General features: G+C 31.8%; 1 protein-coding gene across 4 annotated transcripts; it reads left to right on the forward strand.

Moving 5' to 3' along the window:
• The first annotated feature begins 1,971 nt into the window (after positions 1 to 1,971).
• Positions 1,972 to 12,171, forward strand: LOC114163901 (wound-responsive family protein). 4 transcript variants are annotated; one of them, XM_028048284.2, is made up of 14 exons: positions 1,972 to 2,367; positions 3,379 to 3,489; positions 3,642 to 3,734; positions 3,874 to 3,950; positions 4,403 to 5,006; positions 6,128 to 6,227; positions 6,341 to 6,432; positions 6,549 to 6,632; positions 9,157 to 9,282; positions 9,732 to 9,875; positions 9,962 to 10,009; positions 10,372 to 10,473; positions 11,483 to 11,764; positions 11,831 to 12,171. In XM_028048284.2, exons 1-14 carry the CDS (start codon positions 2,194 to 2,196, stop codon positions 11,933 to 11,935), a joined length of 2,142 nt encoding a protein of 713 aa, XP_027904085.1. In that variant the 5' UTR covers positions 1,972 to 2,193; the 3' UTR covers positions 11,936 to 12,171. The 4 variants fall into 4 exon arrangements, with proteins under 4 accessions (XP_027904085.1, XP_085523014.1, XP_027904083.1 ...); XM_085666888.1 differs by adding an exon at positions 3,227 to 3,307 and having other exon boundaries at positions 1,973 to 2,367; positions 3,403 to 3,489; positions 11,483 to 12,171; XM_028048282.2 differs by having other exon boundaries at positions 1,974 to 2,367; positions 11,483 to 12,171.
• Positions 12,172 to 14,534: the final 2,363 nt, after the last annotated feature.

Here is a 14,534-nt window from a genome sequence, read left to right on the forward strand (position 1 = left end):
TTTAATTACTCGGAACATACGCAGTTTGGTTCCAAAATTTTAAAATGGTACCCACTTTTAAATCTGTTTCAATTTAGTACCAAAATTCGAAATTATGCATCAATGTAGCACACTGTTAATTTTGCGTAAACGTCATTAACGACGTGCCACATGTCAACCTCTAGTTTTTTTTTGTTTTTTTTTAAATTACCACGTGTCAAATCCTTGGTATGACACATGACATTGTTAGTGACACGTGGCAAAGTACCTCTCAAGTGTCATTGTATTGATTTCAATTTAGTCTTCACATGTGTCTATTTGTTTCAATTTAGTACCCATATATGTTTATTTGTTTCAATTTAGTCACTGTTTTATTTTGTTTGAATTTTGTTCATTTTTTTTTTCAAAATAGAGAAATATTGTCTTTCTTTTAAGACAAAATTTATTATTTATATAAATGTTATATTGATATTTATTATACTCATGAATAACAAAGTTTAGGTAAATTTGTTATTCATGACTTTTATCACTCAACTTTAATATAAATTTCAATACTTAATTTTATAAGTTATTTTTAATAAAAAATATAAATATAACATTTATATAAATAATAACTTGGTCTTAAGGGAGACACACTATTTTTTTATTTTGTAAAAAAATATTCGGACAAAATTGAAACAAATAAAGCGAAGACTAAATTGAAACAAATAAATGGTTACTAAATTGAAACAATTAGACATATATGATGACTAAGTTGAAATCAAGACAATGACACTTGACAAATACCTTGTCACGTGGCGGTACCTTGCCACGTGTCATTGCCAATGTCACATTTCACACCAAGGATTTGACATGTGACAATTTTTATTTTTAAATTAAAAAAAATTAAAAAAATTAAAAAAACCAGAGGCTTGACACGTGTCACGCCGTTAATGCTGTGAAAAAGTAACGGAGTGTACTACATTGATGCACAATTTCCAATTTGAGTACTAAACTGAAACAAACTTAAAAGTGTGTACCATTTTAAGATTTTGGAACCAAACTGATATATTCCGAGTAATTAAGCCAAAAATTAATTTTGGTATCAATTTGGAGATGGACAAGATTGTTACATTTAAATAAAACATTGAAATTAAATTAAAATAACGAATATAAAAACCAAATTGAACATTAAATATTAACTCTTAGATATATGACATGCTAATAGGTTAGTAAGTAGACATTTTTTTAAATAAAAAAATTAAATATTTTGAGAAAAATTAAAAAAATTAAAGAAACCCAAAAAAATCATCAAGTAACATTTCATTACAGTTAATTATTTATAGCCTATTGAATAAAATTTACAAATGTTGAGATTTTATTGAATAAAAAAAATATTAAAGTTTAACCAAATTAAATATAAAACATTGACTTTAACATATATGACATTCTGATAGGTTAATAAGTAGATATTTTTTTTTTCAAATAAAAAATTAAATATTTTGAGAAAAAATAAAAAAATCATGAAAAAATATTTTATTACAGTTAATTATTTATGCTGAGTAAAATTGAGATATGAATGAATAAAAAAATATTAAAATTGAATTGACACGATTGAACCGAAAAGAAAACTAAATATTTATTTTAACCTACATGTTACAAAATATATAAATAAAGTATGATAAAAAATTATTATATTAAGATATTAAAAATAGACATCTTAAAGATATTTGATAATATATAGAAATATGTGCAAAATTCTTACTAAATTTAAAATTATATTATTTCATAAATATAAAACACATGATATTTTTGGAAGTAATAGAATTAGATACCTAGTAGGGTAAACAAACCAAACAACACTTTTTGTTGAAAGCAGACATCACGTAGTTCATAACAGTTAGTGTAAAGGTATCCAACAAAAAATTATTATAAAGCTATTTCAATACAGTTCTACTCGAACCCGACCCATATAATATTACCCGACCCAGTTTCCTTTTCCCTCCCTGTTTTTTTCTTGGAAAAGAGGGAGCAAGAAAATTTTTACAATCAAACTCGAATTGCAGTTAAAACCCCAACAGACACTCATATTATTCGATTTTCTTTAATTTCCAGGAATCAATTTGTTGTGAAACTTTATGTTTGAATCCCGCGCGATTCACTTGTTCTCTGTCTAATGTTTCTCTCTCGCGCCCTAATTCTTGAATTTCTGTATCGTCGGTGAATTGGATTCTCATGGCGGAGGAGAAGAGGGCGTCGTCGTCGTTCGTGAAGAAAGGTGACCGGCAAATGTTCACGGTGGACCTCCGGCCTGGTGAGACGACCATAGTTTCGTGGAAGAAGCTGATGAAGGACTCTAGCAAGCCTAACGGATCCAATTCGGCACCGCAACAAGTCGCAATCGCTCCGGTGAGACTTTTCTTCCATCTCGCTCAGTTTCTCTCTCGATGTTGTTTCTGACAGCACTGTCAATTCGCTGCTATGTGTGAAGTATTTTCAGCTTTCGCTGTTAGTGTTTTGCTTCAATTTTTTGCATTTTGGTACGGTGTTGTTTTTGGATCGAATTTCGGGTTTGAAAGGGGTTTTTGTGCTAAACTGGAGTTATTGTTCTTCGAAACTATCAATCCTAGTTGACTTCAAGTTCGTTATTTTGAATGGTGCTGTATCTGTCGTTTTACCCTAATGTAGGATCCTATTTCAGTGTTTACTGGGCATGATGTAGCTAATACGAGTTGAGTAGATGTAAAGTGGTATGGTTAATCTGAGCTTTTAAAGAAAAGAAGTATAATCCGAGTACTAAAATGTGAACCAGGAATGTAAGAGCAATTGTTCTGTAACGTGATTCTTTTGATGTTTGTGAGGTAAACCAGTTTCGAAGATTTTGTGCTGAAATTTATTTCATTAGTTTAAACCAATAATATTGGTTCATACGTTAATCATTATTATTTGCATAAATTCTCCCCCTATTTAACAAGCATCTGCTTTATCATACCTCAGGGGTTCTTCCTTCTGTGCATATTTGCATAATGATGAGAATTTTATGAGATTGGTTTTACGCTTTCATTAATAGATACGGTTCGAGTGCTAAGATCTAGTAGCCTTTAATATTTGAGAATAACGTAAGATGTAGCGGTTAGTGGATATGTACTTGCAGTTGTAGATATGCTCTACTTCACTAGCATCTGGCATACGATTTTTCCTGGTTTCGAGTTTTCTTATTTTGAATTTATTTTCTTAATTCTTCACTATGTTGTTTTGTAATTGATAGGCTTTTGATACCAAATTCTCATTTCATGCTTCCGTGCACCATCCCCTTCCCACAAAATTATTTTCCAGGCGCTTTTATATTGTATATCATTGTAAAATCCAGCTTATTGTCATTTTGAAATTATGCATTCTCTTATGCTGCACTATTCTCAGAAGTCTCTGCCCATTTTTTTTAAGGGTGAACCTGTTGATGTTGAAGAAAATGATCCCTCTCAGCCAAACCGTTTCAGTGCTGTAATAGAGAAGATTGAACGCCTTTACATGGTATTTTTTTTTCTTACTAGGATTTTTACTTTATGCTCTTCATCAGCAGCATGAATTTGTTTTTTGAACCTTTTATTAATATTGTAAATGTGTGTTTAAGTATTAATATGTAGCTTCTTATTGGGAATAAATGGGACTCCCAATTGTTTCAGGGCAAGGATAGTAGTGACGATGAGGATCTGCTTGATGTTCCTGATGATGATCAATATGATACCGAAGACTCTTTTATAGATGATGCTGAACTGGTAGGTACTTCACATATTTATTTGGTTCATTTATGACCCTCTTGACCTTGTATTGCTGAAACAGGAATAGTACTGTTTTTTGTGATGGACTTTTTGTTTTTGGATATTTTTTTATGTTCTTAAATTGTTCCTTATGCAGGATGAATATTTTGAGGTTGATAATTCTGCAATCAAACATGATGGGTTCTTTGTAAATAGGGGGAAACTGGAACGCATGTAAGTTTTGTGGTTTTTGAATATCGCATTTTGTTTCTTATCAATACACACAAGGTTAAAACAAATCATAGAAGGGTTACTTTCAACTTACTTTGTTTTGTTTGTTGATACCTGAGGTTGGTCTATTGTTACCATTTTATTGTATTTGCTTTTAAATAGCCTCGTCTTTTAGCTGGCTATATTTATTCATGAGTTATAACCTTTTTGGTTTTTTAGATATCTATGACCATGCTTATCTTTATTAGATAGTTTTGCCTTATAAGTTTTTTCTGTGTTCCTTACAAGATTGACATGAATTTGTCTTATTGGCAAACAATTTTTCTTTTCAATTCAACTAAGGAAAAAATTGTAGCAATTTATTGAATATATTTTGTTGAAAATGGGAGCAAATAGAGTCTAACAACCAATCAAAAATTCTTCTTACTGATTGTTGTTTCTTTCTATATTACAAGAAATGAACCTCCTGCACCACCTAACCAGCAACCAAAGAAAAGACGCAGAAAAGATATAATGAAGAATGGTGGTGAAAACAGCGATGGCCATGGATCAAATAAAAATGTAAAAGTTGGCAGGCCAGCATCTGGCAAAACAGCTTCACTGCATGCAAAAAATATGTTAAATTCATCTGAGAATTTGGTTGCACCGGATGAACATTATGAAGACTTGAAACTTTCAAATCAGTCAGATGTCTCTGGAATTATTTCAAAAAAGAAAACTGTTGATACTAAACCGACATTGGACTCTTCCATCTCTTTGAAAACATCAAATGATGATGTTCCCGGTGTAACAGATGCAAAAGATGCTGACAAGCAAAGGATAGGAGTTTTTCAATCTAAGAGCATTAGTGATAAATGTAAAGACGGAACTGGATCGTTAGATGCATCTCATCAGAAGTACAATGAGAAAAGTGCTTATGCACATTCCAAATCCCAACCTGGAAGACCCCCAAATAGTATTGATGATTTGGAAAATATTATTCGGACAAAAGAAAAAAGTGGTATGTGTGAACTGCCAGATCTTAACCTGTCTGAGGGAAAGTCTGCTACCCAAGCAACAGTAAGTTTTTATTTTGTTTGCTTTCTGTGCTCCCTTTTTCAACTTTGATTTGATAAATACTTGAATAAAACAGTGATACCAACAAAAGAGGTCCTCTGCACTGTATTGTTTTCATCAATTCATTTTTTCTACTAAACAAAAGGGTTACCCCTCTCGAAGTCCCAAGTGGCTCATGTTACTTTCAACAATTGCTTTCAAAAGAGCATTCTCTCAACAGAACCACTTTTGCAACTAAGGGAGCAAGTTCTCTGAAACTGAAGAATTACACTGCCTATGTTTGAGATATCAACGAAAATGATTATTTCAATATTCAATATGTTTATAGTCATTTGTTATTGTTATTAATTATATGAAATTAGTCGTGTTTGATTATGTTAGGTGGAAGGTGATTTTAAGATAGTCTATTTTGATTGCATTGCATAGAAGAATCGGTTTTCATAGTAAAATTACAAAAATGGTGTATGAAGTGTTTTTGTTGTAGTTGGTTTTGTATTTACAATAATAAATTGTTGGGAAAAATGAAAGTTAAGCCAAAGAGTAGCTGGTAATGTTGAATCACAGGCCTCAAAACCTTTTACTGTATAAAAAATCCTTTTCATTTTGTATCACTTTGATATTTACCAACATGCCAGCATTTTTGAGAACAACTTTTATTCTTGGGAAAAACTTTTACCTTCCAAAAATATTCCAATCCAATCCATGCTATGTGTCAGATGAAAAGAGAGATAAACTCCCCAATGGTGAACCGATTAATAGGGCAATAGAATAAGCCTTGTTGATCCCTTTTCTTTGCATGAAGATGCTGGTAGATGTTAAGCAGTACCATAACTTAGTTCTGTACTAGTACTGCTTTTACCCAGGCCTTTGACTATTTCTCTTGGTTGTCATGAAGCATGATTTTCATTTGAAATGACAATTACCTTATTTAAAGGATGTTGGCATGCAGGGATGGGGTGTGTTATATTTAAAAGCAATTGAAATAACAAAGTAAACTATCCTTTTAACTATAACTTTTGAACTATAGAGATAATGATGGTTGTGCATATGAATATCTATGGATGAAACTGTATATGTTCTATTAGTTTCTCTCTTGATGATGAACTTATTTGAATGTTACGCAGAAATATGAAAACATGCAGAAGAAAGAGGGTTCTAGTGTTAGGCCAAAAACTTCAATGCTTGAAAAGGCTCTTCGTGAGTTGGAAAAAATGGTTGCAGAATGTAAGATTGGAATTAATGTTCTCAATTAACATGGATAGGAATTGTGAAGTGTTTCCTTCTGATGCTAAATTTTACTTTTCTTTTTCCTTTGCTCCTTTGAAATAATGTTACAGCCAGGCCACCAGCAGTGGATAACCAGGATGCTGTGAAAAGGAGGTTGCCTAGAGAAATAAAGCTAAAGCTTGCTAAAGTTGCTAGACTGGCGGTACTGGAAAATGATACTTTGTTGGCTTTATGCTTCTGGAGATTTATACTATTTTATACTGTTTACTTAAAGACTTTTAACATTGAAATATTAATTATATGTTTTTGCTGCATCAGGCAACCCATGGGAAAGTATCAAAAGAGTTAATTAACCGTCTTATGAGTATTCTTGGCCATCTGATTCAGCTAAGAACATTAAAGGTATTGCATCCTGTTAAATATAAACAGACAACACGTTAATGTTAGTTCTTTCAGTTTCCAACTTTAGTCTCCCCTCCGCTTCTTTTAGCTGACATATATAGTTGATATCCAAAAGCTGTGTTTGAGTATGCTTGTTTCTCAAGTTCCCTGTCTACTGTTTCTGTGTTTTGTACATTTTTTTAGTTAATTTAATTATTAGAATATCATTTAAGACCAATAAAATATGGTTTGTGGGCATTCTTGACCTAACCATTTGCATGTTTATTTAGGATTGTCCATTGAGAGACTAGTTAATTTTGGTGATTTTCTTAGAAAAATCATTCAATTTTCCTTTCCCGTTTTTGCTTCTGTTTGAGTGCGTTAATGTGATGTAACTATGAAGCTATGGCAGTACCATCTATTAATGTCAAAATCGTGGTGCTCATTATTTATTTTAGGAAGTCTTCTATTTTATCCTTCCAATAATTCAATTCTTTATTACATTTGTATTTTGCCGTTAGTACTAGGATCATGTATTTAAAACAATCCCATAATTACATGGATTTATTTCCTTCGAATTAGCTCTTCAGGCTAATGTATTTATAGGTTCAATGGCCTCATTATTGAAACATAGAAGAAATATATTATTCTTTCTACATTTGAAATGGTATCAAAGTTATTGAGAGCTTCTTATCCCAAGTATCGTAAGTCAATTATTTGGCTATTACTATTAGCCGATCCATAAATATCTAAGAATAAGAATATATATATAAGTGAGGTGAAATCTTCACTTTACATGCCGATTTTGTGATGTTTAGTTATGCATAAACCCACTTACTAAAATAGTGTTTTGAGAGGGGATTCACCGTGGAGATATAATACAATACCAAATAAGACATGAGTCCAAACTCACATAAGAGATTGACACAATCTTCAACTTAAAATCTTAAGGCAATAGGTTTGTGGGTTTGGTTCCTTGGATGTTGCTCACCTTTTTCATTTCTACTCAATGTGAGACATACACTTATACATGGATTTTCTAATTATCTCCCTCTCAAGAGTGGAGTCCCTTCAACGTTGGTACATTCCTTCAAGCGAAAGTATTTCTAACCATGGATATCTTACTATCAACCCTTACTTGTACTATCTTTCATCATAATGGGACATACCGTCATTGAAATAGGGAAGACAACCTACAAACTAACTAGTAGTCCAATTGATTCAAACATAAGGTTGACAAGTAGAGTGGAGGATATCGTAGTGGACAAAGAAATGTATTAATGACTTGTTGACATACTTATTTACTTATCACATACTAGGCCAAACATTGTTTTTGTTGTGGATCTAGTAAGCCAATTTATGCACCAACCGAAGGAGGCTCATTTACAAACTACTCTTAGAATTGTTCATATTTAAAAGGGATTCTAGGAAGAGGGATTTTTTTAAACGAAACAAGAGTTAAAGTCTTGAAACATATATGGATACAGATCATGCTGGGCCAGTTGTGAATAGGAGATTAACCACCGAATTTTGCTCCTTCCTTGGTGGAAACCTAGTTACTTGGAGGAGCTAAACAAATAATGTAGTAGCCATGTCAAGTGTTGAAGCATAATTTTGAGCAATGACCCAAGGAAAATGTAAATTTCTATTGTTGAGGATTATATTGGAAGACTTGAAGATAAAGTGGGTGAACCCATGAGTTATGTTATGAAAATAAATCTGTGATTAATATGGCCCGCAATGACCCAAGGAAAATGTAAACTTTTATTGTTGAAGATTATACTGTAAGACTTAAAGATAAAGTGGGTGAACCTATGAGTTATGTTATGAAAATAAATCTGCGATTAATATGGCCCACAACTAGGTGCAATGTGATAAAACTAAACATATTGTGGCGGACAAACATTTTATCAAAGAAAAGGGAGACAATGACTTGATTTGCACCCAATATGTGTCCACTTATAATCAACTTGCAAACATACTCACTAAAGGACTGAACTGTATTAACTCTGAAAGAATTATATCCAAGTTGGAAATGAATAATACTTACTCACCAACTTGAGGGGAGTGTCAAAACCGTTCTACTCATTATGGATTTTAGGAGGTTTTTTGTTTTATCCTTCCTATAGTTTTATTCTTTATTACAGGTGTCTCTTGCCATTAATACTATGATTATGCATTTAATAACAATCCCATAGTTACAGGAATTTGTTTCCTTAGAATTAACTCTATATTTCCTAAAATAACCAACAGGCTCATGTATTTATAGGTCCAATGGTCTCATTTTGAAATATATTATTCTTTCTAAATCTAAAACTTAAAAAGTGATAATACTTTGTCAACTTTTAATTCAATTAGAACTGTCTTCACGAGTACTAAAAATTTCATCTGTAATTTCTCTTGTTTTTCCTTTTTTAATCTTATAGTATCTTGATAATTTTCTGAACTGATATTTGCTGTTTTTGTTCAGTGTGGTTTATGTGTATTTAGGTTCTCTTAATTCCTGAAACGACTTATCTTCTCATATAGTGTTTTTCTACTGCAGAGAAACTTAAAAATAATGATCAGTATGGGCCTGTCAGCAAAGCAGGAGGAGGATAATAGGTTTCAACAAATAAAGAAAGAAGTTGTTGACATGATTAAGATGCTGCCCCCAACTCTTGAATCCAAGGTTAGTGTAGTTTCACTTGCTTTTGCTTCCTTTATCATATATTGGTAAACTGGCTTACATGCGTTGTATTTTCACTTATGTTGAATTCTGATGAATTCACAATGTCTAGAATATGTAGCTTGAGATTCTTTAAATTGTTGTTTTATTTGTCAGCATCATGTGATGTGTTCTTTGGTGTGTGTTTTGCATGTTCATCATTGTAGCCTTTGTGATTCATCATTATTGTTTATGTCCCTCATCACAATTCGTATTATTTATCCTGTTATCCTTTATCTGGTTGCTCTTCCATTGGATCATTGGAAAGAGATTTAATCGGTTTTAGTTATGATACTCAAATTTGTGTTTTCTTTCTGTATCCTTTTATATTGGCACTTTATATTGACATTCACTTATATATATTTGCCAACTTATATTTTGATAATTTAATTTTGAACACATGGTGTTTTCAGGCACTTCAGCAGCAGCAGAAAGGTGAAGCATCTGGTGATTTTCAAGAATTTGGTCCAGATGGAAAAACAAATACAAAAAGAAAGTTTGCCATGGATGCTGCATTGGAGGACAAGATTTGTGATCTCTACGATCTTTTTGTTGATGTATGGATTTCATCTATAGATATTTATCTTGAAATTCTTGGTTGTGATAAAGCTTTCTTATTCAACCTTGCTTGTGATTGCTGTAGGGGTTGGATGAAAACGCAGGTCCACAGATCAGAAAGTTGTATGCTGAGGTGGTTCAAATTTTCTAAATCTTCCTCTCAATGCTGTTTTTTCAAGCAACTGGGTTGCTTGCATTGTATTTTTTGTGCTGAGGATGAAAAAGTCAAATCAACTTGGTTTTTATGTTTGTATATGATTAAAATGTTTGCAATTTTTTGTCTTGAGAATTTATTAGTATTATGAAGTATACATTCAGGGAACTTTTCTTGACTACCACTTTTTTCCCAACAAACAACTCTCGTCTTTCAGTGGCATTAGTTCCACTTAATAGTTAATATGTGTTTAGTTTTTGTTGTGACTTGTGTGAAGTTTATCTGTTTACTTTGGAAGAACAAATATATATTTTCTTAACTTTCAATTTTCTTGTCTCCAGCTTGCAGAACTATGGCCCAGAGGTCACATGGACAACCATGGGATCAAACGTGGAATTTGCAGGGCAAAAGAGAGGCGCAGAGCACTGTACAACAAGCATAAGGTATGGCTTTTGCAGTTAATAATGATTTTTATATTAGCGGAGCATTATTCAACCTCACTTTCTCTCAGTAGAAGATTGTCTGTGCTCTAGGCTGTAAAATCCTATATGATAGAGATATCTACAAGGAACGTTGCAGGAAATTATTAAAAGTGATTTCAGTGAATAGTATCCTTGAGAATTTGGTTTTTAATCCATGCTACTGGTGTGACCTAGGAGGATAAACTAATATTCTTGTTGTATTGGAAGTTTTAGAAATGATTACCCATAGAAATTAGTAATGAACATCATATAGGCAGTGGAAACTTCTTTTACCATTTTCATTTCATGGTAATATGGTATTCTATTTCAATTACATCTATCTTCTCTACTGGAAGGACATATCGCTTTTCAAACTATAAAGTTGATGTTAATTCAGACAACTGAAACTGTTTAGGCTTACAAAACTAGGTTGCTCCAAGGATCATGTTTCTTTTTTCTCATCATGTCTCCAAAGTTTTGATTTCCTTTAGTTTCTCTTCAATGTTCATACTGTATACTTTCTCTAGAGAGTAAATTTAGACCTGATTGAATCCTACAAAATCAGTTTGTGGACACCCATTTATGTCCCGAGGATTAGATATCTCGAGCATGAGATTACATTTAGGTGGTCCAATAGTGATGACATATCTAACAAACCTTACTGGGATAAGTTTTGATATTATCTTAGAAAGTAAATTTAAGTCTATTCAAACTTATAAAATTGATTTTGAATTTGAGGTTTGTATTTACTTATATATATATACACTATCTAGCTAGCCCAGGATCTAAACTTTTCACAAACATAACATGAAAAAGGAGGACATTGTATCTTTAGTAGATTTTAGGTTTTAAAAATTCATTTTCTTCATTTGATAGGGAAAATAATTGATCTTAAAAACGAAAGAATAAGATTTGATTCTTTTTATGCCCAGATGATCATCGGGATTTTATATTGATTTTTATCTCATGGGTTTACTTTGTTGCTGATCAGGACCAGGAAAAAATTAAGAGGAAAAAGTTGCTGGTACCTAAGCAAGAGGAGAACGTCCGATTTGATGCGAATTCAATTACTTCACAACAGAACCAACGAGAGAGATCAGCTCCCGAGTCCAGCAGTCATGGTTTTACTTCGGGGAGCAAGCAAGTTTCTAATGCAAGCCCAACTGGGCGGGTACCCAGTCCAATAAACGGTCTAAAACAAGAAAAAGCAAAGGGAAGTTCAAGCAGTTCCCTGGATGATGTAAGGGTTGCAGAAGCTGTGCTAACAAAGAAGGTAAAGAGAAAACCAGAAGTTGAGTTGGAAGCACATTTAGTTTCTGAGAAGGTGGCTTCCTTGCAGGGAGAAGAAAGGCCTAGGTCCCTGAAGCAGCAGTCCTCAGGGCCACTTCCCAACAAATCAAATCTTCAGCCAACATCTGTTCCTGATCTTCAACACTCAAGCTAACGTCATTTCATGTAGGTTTAGAGGTTTACGAGTCCCAATGCCCCTTTATTTTTTTCTTTCCATTTTTCTTCTTATCCCCCTTTTCTATCAAATAGTTCCCTTCCTATCCTATCATTTTTGTAATTAAATGTCCTTGCAATGTTCTTCCAAATATAGATAGATTTATTGTTGTTAGTGATACTGGCCAAGCTTCTTATTTGGCTCTTACGCTTCTCTAAGCCAATTGTTCTTCTCTACTCCGCATGCAATTTTCGGAAGTTAACCATGCATAACATCAATTCATAAACGTCTCTAACAATGCTGGTTGAGTAGAGAAAGTTACATTAGCCTAGTTCCAAACCAAATATTACTTAAGGAAATTTGTATGCTTCCACAACGAACCCTCATTAACCCAATTTTAGTGTAGTGGCTGTACTTACATCAAATTTCTATACCCGATGAATAAAAGTACATATTATTTTATTGAAATAAAAAAATCGAAGTGCTAATTTATTCTACATTTTATTTTATTGATTTTAATTATGAAATTAAAATGGTTGCATAAATAATGTGTAAATTGAAGGGCTATTGAGTTGGAAAATTTGTTAGAAAAAAAAATCATTAGTTTCCCAGGTGTGAATTTTTTATCACAGCTAAATTTATGAATACAATTATTTTAGATTTACTTTTGTTCTGAATATATTTTGATTTTAATACATTACATTTTAGTAAAAAATTAAATGAATAATGTAATTAGTAAGTATAGGTAAACGTATAAAGTGGAACGGATCAAGACGAAGGAAGAAAAGAAAAAAGTAAAGAAAGGAAAATGGCTGCTTCTTCTGCTGTCCGCTTTTTTTCTTGCACTCCATGAAAGTTCTAACTCTTCAATTATTCTCATAAAAATATAATAAAATTTTTTATACCTCTTTATTTTTTACATTTTTGAAATGAACGTTTCAGAAGGTATTTTTAATGTGGAATTTTTTTTTTCAAAATACTCAATCTGAAATATAAAATAAAGAAAAAATTAAGAATGAGTGTTCCAGAATATTTGGATTTTGAAAATATTTTCTAGAATAGTTATTTCGATTTTTTTTATATATTTTGGATTGGATACATTTTTTAAGTGTACAAAAAATTAATTATCAAGACAAAATAAATGTGTAGACTTATTACCAATGTTGTTACAAATGAATTGATTATTAATAATTAAAAAGTATGGATAGTTGAGAGATGTTAGAGTAGTAACTAATTTCAGCAAGTGCACTTGATGTATAGCAGTATCAAACAAGTGTCGCATCCATATTGATTTGTTAATATTGTCTAATATTTAGGGTTGGATTGAATGGAACAATTTTTGCAAAAGTAGTGTTGATTATAAAAACAAAGTTAAAGTAAGACTTGGAAAATATAATGATAAATGCGTGTTGAAGTTGAGTTTTATCTATTCTTCTTCTAATGTATTGTTACTTATCTTTTATTCTTTGCATGTTAATTATTCAATGCCTCTCCTAATATAATCTACTTTTAATATAGAGGAAGTGCTTAAAGAAACTAAGAACTGGACACCTACAACTAAGAACAAAGTCTTGTATTTAAAGATAATTTTAGACGGTGGTCAGCCTCATTCAGTAGTGCTTAACAACAAATGTTTCTTGTCAAGGTAAGTTTTCTTCTCAGCTCAACACTTAAGTTTTTCTTCTTTGGAGAGTTTCTTTGGCCATTTAGCCCCTTTATTTTGTGCTTCAAGTTCTCTTGCAAGCGGTTTCGTTTTGTGCTCAACACCATTCTGCGCCGCTTAGCTGGAAGACCAAGATTCATTGGTTTATATTTTCTGCTTATAGGGCTCAACGCCAACATTTGTGGCTCAATTGCATCTTTATTGTTTTTCCTCCAAAATGCCTGAAAAAAAATCAAATATCATCAAATTCACTAATTTCTAATTCTCTATATCTCATTTTGTTCTTTAGAGCTAAAAAGAGTTATCTTGCTTACAAATGTGATCAATTAATACATGATAAATATCAAATTAATATGAAATTTTTGGTATTTCAGACACTTATAAACTGTGTAATTAATAAATTAAATTATGCATAAGTTTAGTGTGAAGTAATTTTTCTTTTAAATTAATTACTTAGCCAAGTAGATAATAAGTTAACATAACTAGTGTGGATCCATAATGTCTTCGCAAAAGCTTTTAGTCAATGTCCAAAAAGTGAAAAAAAAAGGTTTTTTTTTTTTTTTTTTATTTCAGTGTCTCTTTAACTAGAAAATTGTAAAATAGGATCCGTTAATTTTTCTTAATTGGGTCAAATCGTTATGGGCAGGACGACATTCAAGGTAAAGTCATCCTCCCCCAAACCGATTTTTTTTTTTTTTTAAAGTGACGTCGTCGTTTTTGAGAACGACTTTAGTTTAATTGAGAAGTGAAGTTGTCCTCTAACATGATTTTTAAAATCATAATAAATATATGATTATTATTGTGTGGATCTAAATTAAAATCTTAGTAATTAATGTTACTCACCAACTTATAATAAAAACAATTTTAGTTACCAATTTATAGATCAATTATAATTTTTTGAACTATTTTAGTTGTCAATAATGTTTAGTTTATAAA

Source organism: Vigna unguiculata, chromosome 9 (genome assembly GCF_037176805.1).
Source record: "Vigna unguiculata cultivar grain cowpea cultivar isolate G323 ecotype 2 chromosome 9, ASM3717680v1, whole genome shotgun sequence".
In the NCBI taxonomy this organism is placed as follows: domain Eukaryota; kingdom Viridiplantae; phylum Streptophyta; class Magnoliopsida; order Fabales; family Fabaceae; genus Vigna; species Vigna unguiculata.

Coding starts and splice junctions, on each gene's coding strand:
- LOC114163901 (XM_085666888.1), top strand. CDS start 2,194: ATGGCGGAGGAGAAGAGGGCGTCGTCGTCGTTCGTGAAGAAAGGTGAC. Junction 3,308..3,402: donor TTTCCAGGCGCTTTTATATT/GTATATCATTGT, acceptor ATTTTTTTTAAG/GGTGAACCTGTTGATGTTGA. Junction 6,633..9,156: donor TTCAGCTAAGAACATTAAAG/GTATTGCATCCT, acceptor TTTCTACTGCAG/AGAAACTTAAAAATAATGAT.